This window comes from Sorex araneus, chromosome 2 (assembly GCF_027595985.1).
Source record: "Sorex araneus isolate mSorAra2 chromosome 2, mSorAra2.pri, whole genome shotgun sequence".
Taxonomy (NCBI): Eukaryota; Metazoa; Chordata; class Mammalia; order Eulipotyphla; family Soricidae; genus Sorex; species Sorex araneus.
Window position 1 is genome coordinate 209316715 of NC_073303.1, and position 19915 is coordinate 209336629.

Genomic DNA, 19915 nt, shown 5'->3' on the forward strand with positions numbered 1-19915 from the left:
GAGCAAATCGATGAACAACGGGATGACAGTGTTCCCATTTCTATATTTATTTCATTTTTGACATATGATTTTCTTCTGTAGCCTAGATATTGTACTGAGAGCTCAATAAACACAAGTGTGCATATATCCTTCAGGATGAATGATAACAGACCTCGTATACTAGAATACAGACCCGAGAATGCCAGGCTTGGGGTGACGGGGTGAGGGGCATGAACAGACTGGCTGGACTGGAACCTGGATGGAGGAACCTGAGCACAGGGTGCTGAAGGAGGCAACAAGATGCACCAAAACCATAACTGAGAATCAACCATTAATGGGGGAAGAGCCGGGGGGGGGGGGGACGAGAGATATCGAACTGGAGGTGAGCAAAGGAACGGGGTCAGGTCAGGGCACTTGGGTTGTGGGGTGTGCAGTCACTCTGTCTTCACTATCAGAAACTTGGTATCAGAATCAAGTTCAGAATCAAATCTTCAATATCCGACCACGACTGCAACCCTATTATCTAGACTATAACGAGAAATTTAAACACACACACAAACACGCATCTCACACAGACAACTGACAAAAACACACACAAAAAGAGCATGAAAAAAAAAATCCTCAGGGCCTGGGGCTCTGGTGCTGAGTAGTGGGGCCGGTGCCTGGCGTGTGTGAGCCCTGAGTTCACCCCGGGCGCCACATGCCTTCCCCATGCCCGCTGTGTTCTGAAACGGCCTCCCGTTTCCCCCTTCACTGACCCTCACCCCTGTGAAAAGGAAAAAAAAATCACTGAAAATTTCTTTCAAAATTTCATGGATAGGGGCTGAAGCAATAGCACAGCGGGTAGGGCGTTTGCCTTGCACGCGGCCGACCTGGGTTCGATTCCCAGCATCCCATATGGTCCCCTGAGCACTGCCAGGGGTAATTCCTGAGTGCATGAGTCAGGAGTAACCCCTGTGCATCGCCAGGTGTGACCCAAAAAGCAAAAAAAAAAAAATTTCATGGATATAAATCTATTTTCCCCTTCTCGAGAGGATACTGTGTTTGCTTGTGTTTCTGGTTCAAGGGCCAGGCCTGGCAGTGCCTGGGGGACCAGGGGTCAGACCCAGGCTTCCCAGGCGCCTGACCCTGAAGCTTCCTGCTGGACACAGCCTGCAGCCACACATACCGCCCACCCAGACTCTCTGAGCCTCCAGCCAAGAAACACCTTCCCGGCGCCCTGATCCCAAGCTGCCCACCTGCTTGTCGACCCCCAGCATCTGGCCTGCACTCACAGCACTGCCCAGGCCATTCCAGTCCTGGGCCTTGTCATCTGATCTACTGCTCTGCCCTGTCCCTGACCAGGCATTTCACACCACGCTCGCTGGTGCTAGTGGGTCGGGGGGGGGGGGGGGGGAACCTCCTGATGCACTCTGACGGTATTTCAGTCATTTTTTTTCTCAGTTGTCAAATTCAACATTAGGACACCAAACAAGAAAGCGATCAACTGGATCCAAGTCCAGTGCATCTTTCCCCATCATCTTGGCAGCTGGGAAACGAAGAGTGGAAAACTGCCGGACAGGTACCAGGAATTCACAGTCCCAGAAAGGTCTCGTTTAAAAATGAAAGTCAAATACACACAGTATTTTTCTGCATATATTTACAATATAAATACCTATTTGTTTTCAAAGTACATATTCTTTTTTTCTTTTTTAACAATTTGCAAAAGTTATCTAGAGTAGGAGAGCAGTTTAATGTAAAGTTTTGGTAGTAGTGACTAAGGAAAAATAGAACTGTTCTTGGGAAAGGGGATTCTAGAAAAAATACGCAGGAGCACAATGATCTGACCTTGCAGAGTCTGTGAAGCGGCTTAATCCACACTGCACTGTGAGTACAGCACGCTGCAGGGCGTGAGGCAGAAATCTGGGGGGCGGGGGGACGTCATTAAAACGAAACTCAGGAAATAGAAAAAGTGTACATGCTTGCATAGTGCATCAATATTAAGGAAGCGCAATATTTCATTCTCATTTTCAATAACTTAAATAATACTTAAACACATCACACAAAATTAAAGATTTTGTGTATATATTTCAATTTCAACATTAATGTCAAAAATACATAGTATGATTTTACATAGAATTTGTGCTACATTAGAATACTGGAGACAAATATGACTTGAGTATTAAGGAAAACATTAAATATTAAATAACTGGGAAATGTGTAAACACTAGTCTAAATGGGGGCGGGGGAGAGGGGTGCTTGCTGTTGCAACATGTCCCATGAAGAGGTTTCAATGGTACAAAAAGAAGGAGGACATGAGCTTTTCCAGTCTACGTGGAATATATGGGTCTCATTCCAGGAATCCTTCAATAGAAACTGGTCCAGGATAACAGGAGAAGATCCATTCTCCTGGCTGTTAATTCGATACACTCTGTCCGATACTAATTTTTGCTTTCAGACGTGGTTACTGGGCAATCTGCGGATCAACATCTCGGTGAGAACTGAGGGTTTGTGGGTGATTCGGTGTAAGATTTGAGCTCATAGGCAGCACCGCTGTCAACTTCCATCGACTTTCTGGAGAACAGGAGTCGCACGTCTCTGTGGAGGTAGATCTTTCCAGACTTGGAACTCTGGAACCTGGCAAATGAACAAACGAGACACAGACACAAGCTGCAGATACTGAAGGCAGGAATAGGAGCTTTCTGCAATATTAACGTCAACTCTTCTCACAAGCACGGTCACTGCTACAGCATCGTCTTCTGTCTTGAGGATCTTCAACGCTCCATTCTCATACCCGTACCCTGTACCTGTAGAGGTGTTTCTTCCCGTCCTGGCCCCGCCCGACACAGAGCTCCTGTCAGTCAGCATTGCAGCAGGTACTGCAGTCCTGCATCTTACAGACACACAGACGGATTCATTCCACACAACCTCATCTCTCCCATAATTCTGAGTGAGCTAATACGAATTTGTACTTGTATGTCACTACAGCCTCCGGGGGCAGGTGAAGCAGGCTGGCGCTGTCAGGGGCCGCACTGACAAGAACAGGAACCCGGTTCCTGGCCCCAGCTCCCTCCCCCGAGAAGCTGCCTGCCTCTGAGCAGTGCCCCTGGGGGGCCGGACTTTGGCCGCTGGTGGCTGGACGGGTGTGGGCACTGCCCTGCTGGCCCTCTAGAAGCACGGAGCCATCAGCATGGACTTGCTGGTCTCCTGCGAGAGGGGAAGACCCTAAGCTACAGCACAACACAGTTTCAGTTCTTACCAGGCGCCTTCTGGTTGTGTGCAGAGTCTGAACAGAAATGCTAGGAACAGAGTCCATATCCCCGGACCATCCCCGCCACCCGGGCCCCAAGGGGAGCAAATCAGTCTGCCCCTCATCCTTAAGAGACAGATTCTAATCGTTTCCCACTGTCACTCCTTCCTTATGTCCCAACACTTAAGACTCTTGTGATGTTAGCCACTGGGGCTTGTGGCTGTGTGAGCTGTGTCTGGAAATCCAAGTGGGAACAGACAGACATGGCTCTCCCCAGCTCCATCTTTATGTGGTCAGTTTAAAATATAAAGTCCTTGGGGCCGGAGCAGTAGCACAGCGGGGAGGGCGTTTGCCTTGCATGCAGCCGACCCAGGTTCGAATTCCAGCATCCCATATGGTCCCCCAAGCACCGCCAGGAGTAATTCCCGGGTGCAGAGCCAGGAGTAACCCCTGTGCATCACCGGATGTGACCCAAAAAAATGAAAAAAGAAAAATAAAAAAAAAATTCCACTCAGGAATCAAAAGTGACCACAGGAAAGGACCAAGTTCCGAGGATAATCAGAGTCTGAGAAAGGACTGCTGCCACCAACTGGGGCAACCGATAAAAACAAGTTATTAAAAGTCAGAGGGAAAGTTATCAGTGACATGAGCATAGTTATTAAAATCACACACAGAGTTTCTGTCCCCTTACCAATATCATAATGATAAAAGCATGTTATATTACATATATTATTCGAGATATTAGATTCTCTAATAAACATGAAGAAACTATATTCTACAGCAATATATTATAATACTTAGCATATACTGCACAACACAAGATAGCTCATATAATGGCACAATATACGCCATAGTAATATGTGCCATGCTACTATATTAGAATGCTAATTTTATGGATATTGCATAATATCATTATCGATATTATTATTAAGTTGGATTTTAATACATTGTAATAGTTCACTATCCCAGGATGCCAAACACCAGGCAGAAGACTCCAAGACCGTGGGTGCGGTGGGGAGGGAGGGAAACTGGGGATACTGGTGGTGGGAAATGTACCCTGGTGAAGGGACAGGCGTTGGAACACTGTAGGACTGAAATCCAATCATGGACAACTTTGTAACTGTGTTATCTAACAACAAGAAGAACCAAGATGCCCAATTAAACTATAACACGGTGAGAGCTACTCACTTAACAGACTCTCCTACTTCTACGTGTCCACAGTTCACGCCTAGTATTTCCAGACCATCATGGTACGGCAGATCATTGAATAGTCACTGGTATGGGGTCTGGGAGTGAACCCAGGCTAGTCGCATGCTCGCAAGCACCACTGTACTGTCTCTCTGGCCCCAATGACTTTTTTTTTTTTTTTTTGCTTTTTGGGGTCACACCCGGTAATGCACAGGGGTTACTCCTGGCTCTGCACTCAGGAATTACTCCTGGCGGTGCTCAGGGGAGGATATGGGATGTGATGCTGGGAATCGAACCTGGGTCAGCCGTGTGCAAGGCAAACGCCCTACCCGATGTGCTATTGCTCCAGCCCCTGATTTTTAAAAAATAACTAAAAAATTTAATTTTACTTTTAAAACAATCTTTTCGTGTTCATTACCTCAGATGTATGAGGTAGCGTAATAATCGTTCTTCTGTGTGTCGAATGTTCTCTTTATTAATATTTCTCTTCATTTCTTGTTTAACGGGTACAGAAAATGTTCTTTGTCGTAGGAATGTCTGATGATTGGCAGGCATATCTCGCAAATCATATATCACAACAAACATCTTCACAACAGTCTTATTAGGATTAAATAAGGTCTGAAGAAACAATAGAGAGATTATTCTTCAAAAACATTGAAAGAATGTTGACTTGAATCAAAACATTGTGCAAACAATAAAACAGGTTTTTATAAATAATGAAGTGATCCCAGTGAGCATAATTCAGTTTGGAGAATTAAATAAAATTTCAGAAGTTTACAAAATGAAACTAAACATTTTTCAAGACTCGATTAATATTTTAATATCATATTAAACCTACAAGTAAAAATCTTAGTCACACATTTCCTATTAATAACAGAATGTGCGACTGACCTTTTGTTCAGATTTTAATCGTTCCACTAGATATAGCAAAATGCTCCCTGCCCAGTCACTCGGTGGAAATATTCTAGTTCGGGGGAAGGAGTCCAATTTACTGAATAGGGATATTGATACTTTGGTAGTGGATGTGGAGTGGTAATATATTATTTGAAGAGCTGTGACATTGAATCTCTAAAACGATCATGTAAACTAATGCCATCTCACTTTAATTATTTCAAACATTTGTCTCATTAGAGAATTAATTGTAAAGTTCTCATAATATAATTTTAAAATTTCCATGCACTCTAATCGTAGTTTCTTAAAACAAAAAATTAAAACCTCTATATGACTAGATGTTTTGGTGTCTTAGATACATACAGTTAGCGTAACGTTTAAATTGTATTCTTAGGCACACTTTTCTACTTGGAAAATTTTCCAGTTTTAAAAAATGGAAGTCTATTATTATTAGATACAAAGTTAGGCTAAATCTTATTTCATGGTCTCTTATTGAAAGCAGCACTGACAACTGTTTTAAATCATCCATTATCGTTACAGACCAAAATACATATTGTGAAGGCTACATTAAATTCAACTGATACTTACATGAATAATAAAACAATTATTATTTTTAAAAGTTCTACTTTTTAAACAAAATCCTAAACTACTAATCTGACTTTAACCAAATTACCAACACATCAATAGGTAACTTGGTGCCCATGCTTTCAGAAGCTCATCCGTGGCACTGGACATCACTCACTGAATCAAAATGAGAAATATATCAATATTATGATCCAATTTTTGAAATCTAGTGAGTCTTAAGATTACGGCTAATACATTCAATAACCAGACCAACTAGCAAGCGAGGAGTTCAAAACGTATTTACACATCGTTAAAACTCTAAAAATAATGAAACATATACCTAAGTTTCAAACTTAAAATTACTTATTAAGTTGACAGCCCATTAACAAGAGGTGAATGTGTTGCTTCTGGGTTTATGCTTCATTATTATGTCAAGTTAATAGCTGGCTTTCCAGCGACTCACACTTTCTCACGAGCTACTAGCCAGAGGCATGAGGATAGAAAAGTAATTCTTTAAGATCATTCTTGGAGATCATTAAACATTAATTCAACATAAAACCTCAGTTTAATATGCAGTGATGTTTATGTATATAAATCACAATGCAAACGCATATATAAATACACAGTGCTATGTTTCATTCCTGTGTGATGCTAAATAAGTCGATGTATAGACTCCTTGCAATGTTGTAGCAATGACAGTGAGACCAAGTAGTCTCACAACAATTTTTTATAGCTGGACCAAATGTCAAAAGGGTTATTGAACTGGATCATATTGGGAGTGCAAGGAACGCTGCAAGACTCCATTTTTCTTTTCAGCCTTACTGAGGTACAATGGGCAAATATCAGCACACCATCTAGCCCCTCCAGTCTGCAACAGGTAGCTCTGGGATAGAACTTTGGGGTTATGAGATTAACCTGGATCTGACTGAAGATAAACTCGACCACCAACTGGCCTTGTCATCAAACTAATCTTCCGAGACCCACGCCCAAGAATAAAGGATTACTCTGGGCTAGGCGAGTTCTGGACCAAAGGGAAGACTGCGGTCTCCCCCGACATCTGTCAACATGCATTTCTGCTGTGTGCAACCATCTAATGAGATCGCCTTTAGAAATGATGACACTATGGATTAATATATTTTCTGAAGCAAGTTTTCTTGCTGAAGCAATCTAATACCCGAGTCTCCTTTCACACAGGTCAGTAAAGATCTAGCTAATTACATTCAACGGCAATCACCGGTCATGTCTCGTTACCTCGACAATCACTCTCGTTAAGTGATCTAAACTGTCGTACTCTATTTTTCTAGAACATTCACCTTGATTAGCTTATTATGCTTTCCTGTTATGGAGGTCCCCAAACGGCCACTCCTGGGGCAGAGCAGGGAAACTCCAAAGCAAGCTGCAGCCCCACTGTTACTTACCAAAGTTGTCGCGGCAGCAGGAGCAGGAGAAAGGGCTAAGTTCTATATGTATGTGAGAGAATGATTATTGCAATTGTAGGCTATAAAACACATACCACTTGTATTGTTCCTGAAGGAGGTACTCGATAACCCCTTTTACCAAGGGACTCTAAAGTAATCACACCCTTGAAATAAAAGAAGACAAACTGAGTATAAACCGACTTATAGGTATAGAAGATAATAAAATAAAAGCAATGCATCATGTAATTACGAAAATTTCAGCATTATATTTTTATACAAAAACATTGAAGTTGAATTAATTTATTCTATGAGTATGACATATGAGATCTAGAGAATGAAATAGAGGGTTCCATACCTAATGAAACAACGAATTCTTCATGAAGATTCTATCATAAATAACATACAACACATTAATGGCTACACTGCTCAAAATGTCTACCAGGGTACAGAAGCAAGAAGTTCCTGAACTAGGGCTGGAGAGAGACCAATGGGCCGGAGGTGCGCTCTGCATGCAGGCGGTCTGGATTTCATCACTGTACTGCACGTGATCCCCTGAGTATTGCCTTGTCCACGTGCTAAGCTGGGAATAGGCCCTGGAACTTGCCAGGTGTGGCCCAAAAATATTACCATGCATTTTGTGGGACAAATGAAGTAGTAAAACTATTGATTTTGGGTCATATAAAGTCATGCGTGTAGATGGTTCTGCTCCTGGCTAAGAATGCAGTCAGTTATTCAGTCAGAAAAACACACACTCACACAAATTCATTATTAGAGATTGTAGGATAGCACTGGTTTGTCCTCTCTCCCCTGCCACAGGGAGCTTAGGTGTACTGGGTTAGAGCCATTACAGTGCTCCCGAGGCATCCCCATCCCTCTGGGTTTATCTGTAACCTCTTCTCTGCGCTCTGCTTCCCCAACCGGTCAGTCACCTTTATCCCCAATCAGACTCTGTTGTAACGTCAGATCCTTCTAGGACACTGGATTTGTATTTGTAAGTGGAATATTGTTTTTTCTCTTCTCCTTAAGTCCTTTGCATAGTTTACTTCAGAGCAATGTCCTTTCTGTACAGACACAGGAAGACAGTTAAAGCTATGCTTTTGTAACTTTGGAATTAATTGACTCCAAATAGTATTCACTCCTGGGCATCTGTTTTCTCGACTTCAGCCTCAGTTGCCCTTAGTTCCTAGCACCCCAAAAGCAGGGTTCTGACGAGGGAGTTGATGGACCCAGGGCAAGCTGTGAGCTACCCTGCCATCAAAATGGGCCAGGCCAAGAGTCATAATGCTTAACTATAACTTAAGAGCATGGTCATGGACAAATTCTGTCATGATCCCAACAGTAAACAGCTGGATTAAGACCCTGCTAGGGTTAGGAAAGACTAATCTGGCCTGAAACTGTCATCTGTAATCTATAGCAAAATGTCCCCAGGAGAGCCCATACTATAAGCTTAATGCATCTCTTACTGTGTCCATGCAAAATGACTAATATTATTAAGATGAATGTTTAAATGGTTGTTGGACTAGGGAAGGGAGAAACACACCCCTAGACGGTATTTCGCCCCTGGGCAAGTCATCCTGCTGGATGAGAACTGGTCCTAGGAGAAGCTTCCCCTGAGGGAAGGACTTTGCATCTACTGATTGTATGATCACGCCTACGTGTACTTGCTCCCCCAACCCCTCCGGATTTGGGGATATACCTAAGGCCGTAAGAGCGGGCAGGGGGGAGGGAACTGAAGGGATTAGGATTGGAATAAACTGCAAGTAATCACCAAGCAGCCAGGCTCCCCTTTCCTCCTTCGTCTGCCCACTGCCATGGGCCGTCCTGGGTGGGGGAAGAGGCCCAAGACCACTGGACACGAGCGGCGAGAGAGCACCATGGTTTTGTATTCATTTTTTTGAATACACAAGAGATGTACTAGCACACCTATAACTTATTAGAAATGTAGAATTTCTTTTTTTTCTTTCTTCTTTTTTTTGAGGGGCTTCACACCCTCTTACTCCTGAGCTATATTAAATTTCTTTTTTTTTTTTTACTTTATTTTTATTTTTGGGTCACATCAGCACATCAGGAGATACTCAGGGGTTACTCCTTGCTCTGCACTCAGGGATTATTTCTGGCAGTGCTCGGGGGACGATGTGGGATAGCAGGGATTAAACCTGGATTGGCCATGTGCAAGGCAAACCACCCTATCTGCTGCACTATGGCTCAGGCCCCTCCCTGTATTAAATTTCTTTGAGTTAATCTTTAAGTGATTATTAACAAAAATGCCTGTGTCACAATGACAGTATTTTCTGTGCTAAAATTTGGCTTTGTAGTAACTTGTATAATTTGCTAATGAGACGTTACACAGTAACAAAAAGAAGTTTGGAGTCTCAGCTCTGCTGGTGTGGAATATAGTCTCTTACTAAAATATGATCAGTCCTCTGGAAATACTAAGCTACAAAGTGTAAATTACATTCTGAAAAGAATATTAAGTTTATTAATTTATAGCAGGGAAGTTTTGTGTTTTAAGATTTGGAACAAGTTATTTGCAAAGGGACCCCATTACTAATTTGTAAAGTGATTTGGAAAATAAAATCGGTCAATAGAAAGGTTTTTAAGAATGTGATTGGATGCCCAAAAGGAGAGAGGGGGAGAGGGAGTGAGAATGGGAGAGAGGGAGAGAGAGAGAGAGCGCGCGAGAGTGAGGGAGAGAGAGAGAGAGAGAGAGAGAGAGAGAGAGAGAGAGAGAGAGAGAGAGAGAGAGAGGACAAGCACCTGCCATAGAGGCACACAGGGGGTGGGGGGTGAGGGAGGGAACCTGGAGCCACTGGTGCTGGGAAATGTGCACCGGTGGAGGGATGGGTGTTGGAATCCTGTATTGCTGAAATCAATCATGAACAGCTTTGTAATAGTCTATCTCACAGTCATTCAATAAAAAAGTGAAAAAAAAAATGTGACTGGAGAAAAGTTAGCGATTCTTCAAGGATAGAAACCTGCAGTGAGTAAAAACTCTCTTCTCATAAAACTGCATCACTGCTCCTTAAACTTTATTGTACATATCATGTCATGTGAGGACTCTGATTAAAATGCAGATTTAATTTGTAGGTCGGGGAGAAGTCAGAAATCCTTCTATTTTTTGTTTTGGACCCACAGTACACTGTGATCAGGGCTTACTCCTGGCTCTGTGATTGGGGATCATTCCTGGTGGGCTTGGGGGACCATATAAAGTGCTGGGTTAGAACCTGGGCTGGCCCTACGAAAGGTAAGCCCCTTACTACTGTACCATCTATCTGGCCCCCAAACTGCATTTTTTTTTTTTTTTTGCTTTTTGGGTCACACCTGGCGATGCACAGGGGTTACTCCTGGCTCTGCACTCAGGAATTACTCCTGGCGGTGCTCAGGGGACCATATGGGATGCTGGGAATCAAACCCAGGTCGGCCACGTGCAAGGCAAACACCCTACCCGCTGTGCTATCGCTCCAGTCCCACAAACTGCATTTCTAATAAGCTCCTAGGTGACACTGGTATGTCTAGTAAGAAATCTATATGTATATATTCTGACTGAATAATCAACTTCACTTCTTAGCTAACAATTTAGAACCTTCCTATATTTGACTTTTTATATGATCCAAACCAATAAATTGTTTTACTTCTCATTTTCTCCCACAAAATAATAATCCTAAAGACTCTTTCTGGTGTAGAAACTTCTCACTTATCTTTTTGGTTGGTTGGTTGGGTTTTGGGCTACACCTAGCAGTGCTCAGAGGCTATTCCAGGCTTGGTGCTGGGCGGGGGCGGGGGGGTGTGTCACCCCAGGCAGTGCTCAGGAAGCCGTATGCGCTGCCGGGATAAAAGCTAGACTTCTAACAGGCAAGGGTGCACTCCAGTTCACTGACTCTCTCCAGCTCCTTCCTGTAGGCTGAAAATATCCTTCCCCTCTCAATCCTTCATATCCTACATGTCAACTATGGGTGTCAAGGATTAATATTTTTTACTATTTTTTGGGTCAAACCCAGGGTTATTCCTGGGGTTACTCCTGGCTCATGCACTCAGGAATCACCCCTGGCGGTGCTGGGGGGACCCTATGGGATGCTGGGAATCAAACCCGGGTCGGCCGCGTGCAAGGCAAACGCCCTCCCCGCAAGTGCTATTGCTCCAGCCCCTATTTTTCACTTTTTAAAAACGTAGTTTAAACATCTTTTGATCTTCCCTCAAAGATGTTTCACCTTCCTGTTAGCCAATTCACTCTTTTGTCCCGATACATTCTAACAGTCGGCAGAGCCTCTGCACGAGAGGCCATGGCATTTTCAGGGGCTAGCGTTTCCTTTTCTAGAATTCCAACAAGCACACAGGGCATCATCTGTGAACAGTGGTGCAGTGGGGCGTGGCCAGCAGGGCGAGCCCGATGGTTCCGGGGCCCAGGGCCAGCGTGAGTGTGGACACCACACCGTGCCAGGTGTGTGTGGGTGCGTGCAGCACTCAATGCCAGGGACTGAATTCAGGAGCTCACACATGCTCGACCCAGTCAAAGGGGGGCATTGTTATAGCAAAGTTCTAGTATTATAAGCATTCTGATAGGTCACGGTCACTGTCATCCCGTGGCTCATCTATTCGCTCACGCGGGCACCAGTAACGTCTCCACTGTTACTGTTTTTGGCATATCGACTTGTTACTGTTTTTTGGCATATTGAATATGCCACGGGTAGCTTGCCAGGTACTTTTCGTTTTATTATCAAAAATTTGCATTTTGTGCAGGCAGAGGGGTTACGGGCTGGGTTACCCAATACCGCTTGGGGGGCGACTCCTGGCTCTGTGCTCAGGAGTGGCCATCGGCGGTGCTTTGGGCATGATGGACAGTACTGGGGATCCAACGGAGGTTGGCAGCACGCAGAGCATGAGCCTTACCTCCTGTAATCTCTACGGCTATTAAAAAAAATAATTGGAAAGCACTGATGCACTTTCTTTTTTAATATCTCTTTCTTTTCTTTCATTATTTGTATGTAGGAATGCCACGGACTTTTGCGTGTTGATTTTGTAGCCTGACACCTTACTACATAAAACTATCGTTTCTAGGAGCATTTTTGTAGAGTCTTTAGAATTTTCTTCATATCAAATCGTCTGCAAATAGTGATAGCTTAACCTCTTCCTTTCCTATCTGTACACCCGTAATATCTTTTTCTTGCCTAACTGCTGTGGCCAGAACTTCCAGTGCTATAGTGAACAGGAGTAGCGAGAGAGGGGAGTGTCTTGTCCCCGATCTTAGACGGAAGGCTTTTAGTTTCTCCCCACTAAGAATGATGCTTGCCAAGGGCTTGAGCTAGATGGCTTTGACTACACTGAGGAAAGTTTCTTCGATGCCCATTTTGCTGAGAGTTTTCATCATAAACGGATGCTGGACCTTTGTCAAATGCTTTCTCTGCATCTATTGATATGATTACATGGTTTTTATCTTTTCTTTTATTAATATAGTGGATTATGTTGATGGACTTGTGAATGTTAAACCATCCTTGCATCCCCGGATATACTTTCAATGGTCAAACAATATCACAGTGCTGGGCAGATTTATGAAAAAATTTTTGTTTGTTTTGTTTGGCGCCTCCCCCAGAATGGCTGAGCTCTGGAAGTGCTCTCGGCTCTGTGCCTAGCAGTGACCTCTGGCTGTGCTCTGGCTGTGCATGGGGTCAGGCTGCAGCCGGCCCAAGGGGCAAGACAGCGCCTTACCTCAGGCACTGTCTGTCCCTCCCAAAGGAATGGTTTGATAACAACCAATGTTATGCATTTTTATGACTATGACCCTCAAGAGTAAATATTATTAGAAAAAGAAAACTTTAATGACAATTCTATCCAATATAAAAACATTAGTTTCTTAAGGAAACTTTCACCCTGGGAATGGAGTGAGGCAAGATAGGATTCTGTGAACAAACCGCAACAACTAAATCCCTAAAAAAGCGGAACATCTCTTCCTTGCTTCGCAATTATGCAGAATTCCTGTTCCCAGTTCACAACATTTATAGCAAAAGACATTGTTACTAATGTCCTTAGAAACCGAGATGGCAAGGGAGAGGGACATTAGGAGTTCAAAAGAGTCAGGCAGGGGTTGGAGAGAGAGTGCAGCGGGTAGGGTGCTTGCTTGGCACGGGGATGACCCGAGTTCAGGTTCTAGGAGGAGTAAACCCTGAGCATAGCAGAGTTGGCCCCAAAACCAAACAAAAAATTGGGATAGGTGTAAGGCTAGGAAATTCATGTAGCAAGACCACGGTGTACAGTTGTCTATGGCAATTTATATATTTATCAAACTAAGAACTAATGTGAAAACACCTATCTGACTCCATATTTGACACCATTACTAGAAATTCCTTACACGCTTGCCCTACCAGTCAGTTTTCTATTTCTGTCTTTTGGAAAAGGGTGATGTTAATTATACATTAGACCTTGGGATCATTTCTGCAACTGAATGTTATTTTATCCTTTGTATATGGAAAAAATGGAAATAATAAAATAATATACTTCTTTGTGGGGGGGGGCACAGCCAGTGGTGTTCAGGACTTACTCCTGGCTCTGTATTCAGGGACTCACTCATGGTGAGCTCAGGGGTCTATACGGGGTGCTAGGGATTGATTCCAGATAAGCCATGAACAAATCAAGTACCTTACCCATTGAACTATCTCTCTGGCCCCAAATCATATGCTCTAATAGATCAAGACTGTGTACAAATACCTCTTAGCTATATTACTCTCAGTTGAAACATTTGCATGGTTGGGGGTATAGCTCTGGGGTAAAGCATGTACTTCACATGTATGAGGCCTGGGGTTTGATCCCTAGCACCTATCAAACTAGGTAAAATAAAACTTTAACACTGAGTTAAATAGAGATAGTGTGGATTATGGCTTACAGAGTAACTACTCAAAATTTGTTTCCTGCAGAGCAAGTAGAAGTTACCAGAATCATTCTCAAATATAAAAGCATCTGCTGTTAAAACTAATGGAGTAGTTAGAAGGCAGTTACTAGTTTGGTATGTTAGTCATGACTTATCTTCTTTCTCTTAGGAACTGCTTTCTAGTTCTATCACTGCACCAAAGTAACAATACAAAGACATTTGCCATTACGCTTGTTGGTTTTAGCAGAATATTAAAAAGTACTTGCCATATAAGGAGAGGGAGCATTGTCATCAGAGACACTGTAGAATGACACTTCAACAGGAAGCGTCAAATGCGTGGGACAGAAAACACCACTTGCCCCCACCTCGGCAGTGAAGCCATCAACAATGCCAAGAGGATCTAAACGATAGTTCAAGACAGACTCCTGGAAGACAAACGACAGTTTTTAAGAAACAAAGTCTAAAAGTTAATTGACTTATTTTTTTCCCCTAAAGAAAACGAGCATATTTTCTGGTACCCACTGTTATGCTCTGATTTTCACTGTTCATCTGACCTGAAAAACACCCCTGCTCCCACTGACCTCCCTCCTACTCGCCTCAAACCATTTCTGCACGTGACTTCCTTTACTGACTTACTGGATCCCTGTGGTCCTCGGGGCGCCAAGGCAGCTGACGCGCAGCCTGCCAGGCTCTGTCTGTGCGTGTGGCTCTACAACGCAGTGATGTTCTGCCCCAGTACCACCAGGGCCTCACACGCTCCAGGCAGGTGCCCACCCCTCCGAGTTACCTAACCATCTCTGAACTGCACCATTAGTTAAAACTGTCTAATATGTCAGTCTTATCTCTGTAATGAAAAATACCCTGTAGCAGAGCAGGTACAAAGCCCGAGACTTCCTTCTATTCTGCTATTCATGGTGCGAGTCACGCAGAAGCACTCGAACACTTGGTGACATCATGGGCAGAGGTCCCATCAAAGGGAAAGCTCAGACCTTGTCATCGTTCTGTTTTTATTTTGGAGCCACACTCTGAGGTGCTCAAGGTCACTCCTGGCGGGGCTTGAGGGATCATATGTGGTGCTGCGGATCGAACTCGGTTGACCACATGCAAGACAACTGCCCGACCTACTGTATTATTTCTCCTGCCCCCAAACTTCTAATCTTAAGTAATAATGTCCTTGTTTTTGTTGGAGAGGCCCGGGTTCCATTCCCGGCACCACCTGCTCCTCTAAGCATCACTGGGAACAAGCCGAGCACAGAACCAGGAGCCCTAGGCACAGAGCTGCAAGTGGTCCCTGAGCACTGCCAAGTATGTGCTCAATCTACCCCCCACAAAAAATCCACCAAATGTATCACATATGACATGCTTTTTTTTTTTATGGTGGAAAAAAAACTATTTAGGATTAGCCAGCTGGACTGTTTAGATGATCCCAATTTTGTTGGCAACATCCAAGGCATCATAATCAGGAGACAGCTGAACATATATGCCTTTTTCTCTCTGTCAGGCCTAATCAGGGTGTTGACCTTGGCTACATCAATGTCATAGAGCTTCTTCACAGCCTGTTTAATCTGGTGCTTGTTGGCCTTGACCTCCACAATGAACACACGCATGTTGTTATCTTCTATCTTCTTCATGGCTGACTCAGTAGTGAGAGGAAACTTGATGATGGCATAATGGTCAAGGTTGTTTCTCCTGGGGTCGCTCTTCCGAGGGTATTTGGGTTGCCTTCTCAGCCGCAGGGTCTTGGGTCTTCGGAAGGTGGGTGACGTGCGGATCTTTTTCTTTTTCTGGCTGTGGACGCCTTTCAGCACTGCTTTCTTGGCCTTCAAAGCTTTGGCTTTGGCTTCAACTTTGGGAGGGGCAGGGGCTTCCTTCTTGGCTTTCGGCGCCATCTTCGTAAAAAGGGTTTCTTATCATGATGTGCTTTTTATTGTTAGATACATCTGGATGGCAATGGTGATACGGGAATCAAACCATGTTCTCTACCACTGAGTCATGTCCCCAATCCACTTTATTTTATTTTTTCTTTCTGGCCATACCTGGCAGTGCTCAGGGGTTACTCTTGGCTCTGCACTCAGGAATCGCTCCCGGTGGTGCTCATGGGATCATATGAATGTCAGGGATTAAACCTGAGTTGGCTGCACGCAAGGCAAGCAGCCTATCCACTGTACTATGGCTTTAGCCCCTTAAGTTAATTTTTAATGCACATTGCAAAAAAAGTTTAAAAGTCAGTCCTACAAAGAGTACAGAAGCACTTTTTCTAGTTCTCCTAAGGGCATTCACTGAAATAACAATTTGTCAGTTATTCAACTGTAAGAATAAGAAACATTAAGTCTTCCACTATGTCTATTTCTATGCATATATCAACATATATATGCATACATCAAGAAGTGATGTAGTATTTTTGTTTTGTTTAATTCATTGTTATTATTATTTGTTTTTTTTGGTGACACCCGGCCATGCTCAGGGCTGACTCCTGGCTCTGCACTCAGGTTTCACTCCTGGTGGTGCTCAGAGGACCATATGGGATGCTGGGAATTGAACTCGGGTCAGTCGAATGCAAGGCAAACGCCCTACCCGCTGTACTATCGCTCCAGCCCCATTGTTATTTCTTGAAGGAAAACACTGAAGTCCTTATCAGTCTAAGTTTGTGTGCTGTAAATTTTATTTTCATTTGTTTATTTATTTTGCTTTTTGGGTCACACCCGACGATGCACAGGAATTACTCCTGGCTCTGTGCTCAGGAATTACTCCTGGCAGTGCTCAGGGGACTATATGGGATGCTGGGACTTGAACCCGGGTCGGCTGCGTGTAAGGCAAATGCCTTACCTGCTGTGCTATCACTCCAGCCCCTGTGTGCTGTAAATTTTAAACAGTGACATCAACAATTGAAAACTTCTCTGGTCAAAACAGTAAAACAAGATGGGATGCTGGGGATCAAACCCAGGTTGGCCAATATCCTTTTATTTCACAAACAAGACTATAGACAAAAAAGGACATACTATATCTAGGTTAAGAAACTTCAACTCTTAAAATAGTTTTAAAAATCATTACCTCAAAATTTCCTAAGAGACTGAGACTTGTTATAGGAGGAGCACTAGAACTCAGAAACGGTTTTTCATGAATATCTGGATCATCTTCAATGTTTAAACACGATTGAGGACTATTAAAAAACAAACAGGCAAATGAACATATCATTTTTTTTATATACTCTTGTAAATAAAAAACATTTTCTAATTTACACTTGCAAAAGATTAAATTTGAATCTTACTGATTTTACGTAAATTCCCATAACTATTATATAACCAAATTTCAAGATAAAAACCTTTTAAATTCCTAATTAGATTTCATTTTTTATAATGTGTGACAAAGAACATATATAACATTGTAGGAGGTTTCAAGAGATTTTAACACTTAAATAACATAACAGTAGTATCTTGTATCACTACATATATTACATTACTATACATACCGTAAAAGGTATAATTAAAATACATAATTGAAAAAGTGTAATTCAAAGTACAACAAGAATGACTGGAAATATACAAATTCACTTAGATGAGAAGATGAATATGTGTTTATTATATATAGTGACTATTCACTGTCTTAGCTTTTCCTTACTTATCCTTAGTAATTGAGTGTATGAAGTCATATTGAACAGATAACCAATTAGAAAGTAAGATTCCTTAGGGGCCGGAGTGATAGCACAGCCAGGAAGGTGCTGCCTTGCACACGGCCCACTGGGCTTTGATCCTGGCATCTCAAATGGTCCCCTGAACCTACCAGGAGTAATTCCCTAAACACAGTCAGCACAGCTGCGTGTGGACAACCCCCCCACTAAAAAGAGGGAAATAAGATTCCTCATAAAATAGTTTACTTTTTAGAGTCAAGCTGAATATCAAAAATATGTAATTATTTCATGTAAACAAAAAATTAATACAAATACCTTCTAGATGATAGGTGTTTAAGATGCAGTAATGAAGAATCCAGATCAAAGCAACCTGACTGGGTCTTTCTCTGAGGAACCTAAGAACAAAATACTAGTTTGTGGTATTTAAATAAACCATAACACGTAAATCAGTAAAAACACTTTCCAAACGAAAGCTGAGCCTATCATAAAAACAAAAGCATCGGGGCTGGAGCGATAGCACAGCGGGTAGGGCGTTTGCCTTGCACGCGGCCGACCCAGGTTCTAATCCCAGCATCCCATATGGTCCCCTGAGCACCGCCAGGGGTAATTCCTGGGTGAAGAGCCGGGAGTAGCCCCTGTGCATCGCCGGGTGTGACCCAAAAACCAAAAAAAAAAAAAAAAGCATCGATAGTGCTGGGGAAACTATACAGCCTGTCTGTCATAAAAATAAAAGCTCTGCTAGTGCCGGAGAGACTGTACAGGCGGTTCGATCTGCAGCACCGTCTGTGACCCCTGAGCACTGCCTGGAGTGACCCTGAGCACGGAGCCACCAACAGATGTGGCCCCAAGCCCAAAACCAAACCAAAGCAACATCTCCAATAACAACTTAGCTAAAATCATGTTCTTTTTTAATACCTGGCTACTATGTTCTAATTTTATTAACTAATGTGGAAAGAGCAGATCATTAATAAAAACACTCTTACTGGCTTTTGAGTTTGTTGTTCTGTGGCTCCACACCCAGCAGTTCTCAACTCGTGACTCACCTCCCAGGCCCCAGGGCTGGGCTTTTTTTGAGAGACTTGTTTTTTCTAAAACCAAATTTTACGTGGATCTCAATATAGAAAAGTGAAAGGACTTTAGCTTTCTTACTTCATATAATTTGTATTTGAGGGAGGAATAAAAAACTCATTTAAACTGCAACAAGTCTCACAATGGAGACGTTACTGGCGCCCACTCGAGCAAATCGATGAACAACGGGACGACAGTGATACAGTGATTAAACAACTGGCAACAATTTTTACGGTGGTGTTTTGAAAAATGGTGTTTTCAATTCTGCTACAACACTGAGTACTGCAGCTTTAACTAAAATGGCATCTACACTGGGCCAGAGACAGTGCAGGAGTTAACGCACTTGTCTGGTTTGCATCTGACCCTAGTTCCATCCCCAGCAGTGTATAAGGCCTTCTGAACATCACCAGGACTTGCCACGGAGCACTGGGCCTGGAGCAGCAACTGAGCACCGCCAGATGTGGCCCCCAAGCGAAACAAAATAAGATAAAGCAAGACAGAAGCTCTATCATTGGACTCATGGACATTTGTAAATGGAAAAAAAAAACTATGCTTCAAAAACTGATGGTTTATGTCCCGGGTTACAAGTCATGAATTTGGTCTGGCCTGTGACGCTACCAAGAGCCAGGACTGGTGTATTTACAGCAAGTCCACTTCACTAATCACTAATGCTAAACTAAAGGATCTCAGAAAAGTGTTATTCTACGATACAATAATCCTCATTTTATTTGTCTTCCTTCTTCATATTGAAATCTTGCTGTTGAATATGCTGTTAAGTTTTCCAATGGGAAATTTATTCCAAAAGTATTCACATTTTTTTTCAATTAAATTTTGGATTAAAAGAATTTGCAAGTTCTGAACTTAAGACTTCTGAAGTCTCAAGTTCTGAAGTCTCAACTTCTGAACTTCTGAAGTGGAGGGAACCACTTACAGGGCTCGAAAGAAGAGGCAATCCTGTTCGAGGATGAAAGGCCCTCGTTGAAGTTCCATCCAAGGAATGAAAATTGTGTTTCTGCCAGACACTTGAATGTTTCAGCGGTACAGTCCTCTGTTAGAAAAAAAATTAGACTTTAATATTTAATTAAAATATG

General features: G+C 42.9%; 1 protein-coding gene and 1 pseudogene across 4 annotated transcripts in view; both read right to left on the reverse strand.

The window, feature by feature from the left end:
• Positions 1-1582: 1582 nt before the first annotated feature.
• The window catches only part of ATOSA (atos homolog A), a 69847-nt gene continuing 51514 nt past the window's right edge, over positions 1583-19915 (reverse strand). For 3 of the 4 annotated variants that reach the window (XM_055125417.1, XM_055125418.1, XM_055125416.1), the window contains 7 exons: positions 19756-19872; positions 18072-18151; positions 17180-17288; positions 14395-14553; positions 7365-7433; positions 4815-5014; positions 1583-2595 (listed from right to left, as the gene is read on the reverse strand). In XM_055125417.1, coding sequence (XP_054981392.1) covers positions 2442-2595; positions 4815-5014; positions 7365-7433; positions 14395-14553; positions 17180-17288; positions 18072-18151; positions 19756-19872 — 888 coding nt within the window. In that variant the 3' untranslated portion in view covers positions 1583-2441. Of the gene's footprint in view, positions 2596-4814; positions 5015-7269; positions 7434-14394; positions 14554-17179; positions 17289-18071; positions 18152-19755; positions 19873-19915 lie in introns of those variants that run through there. The other variant, XR_008628459.1, reaches the window with a different exon arrangement.
• On the reverse strand, positions 14634-17137 carry LOC129401941 (60S ribosomal protein L23a-like; annotated as a pseudogene).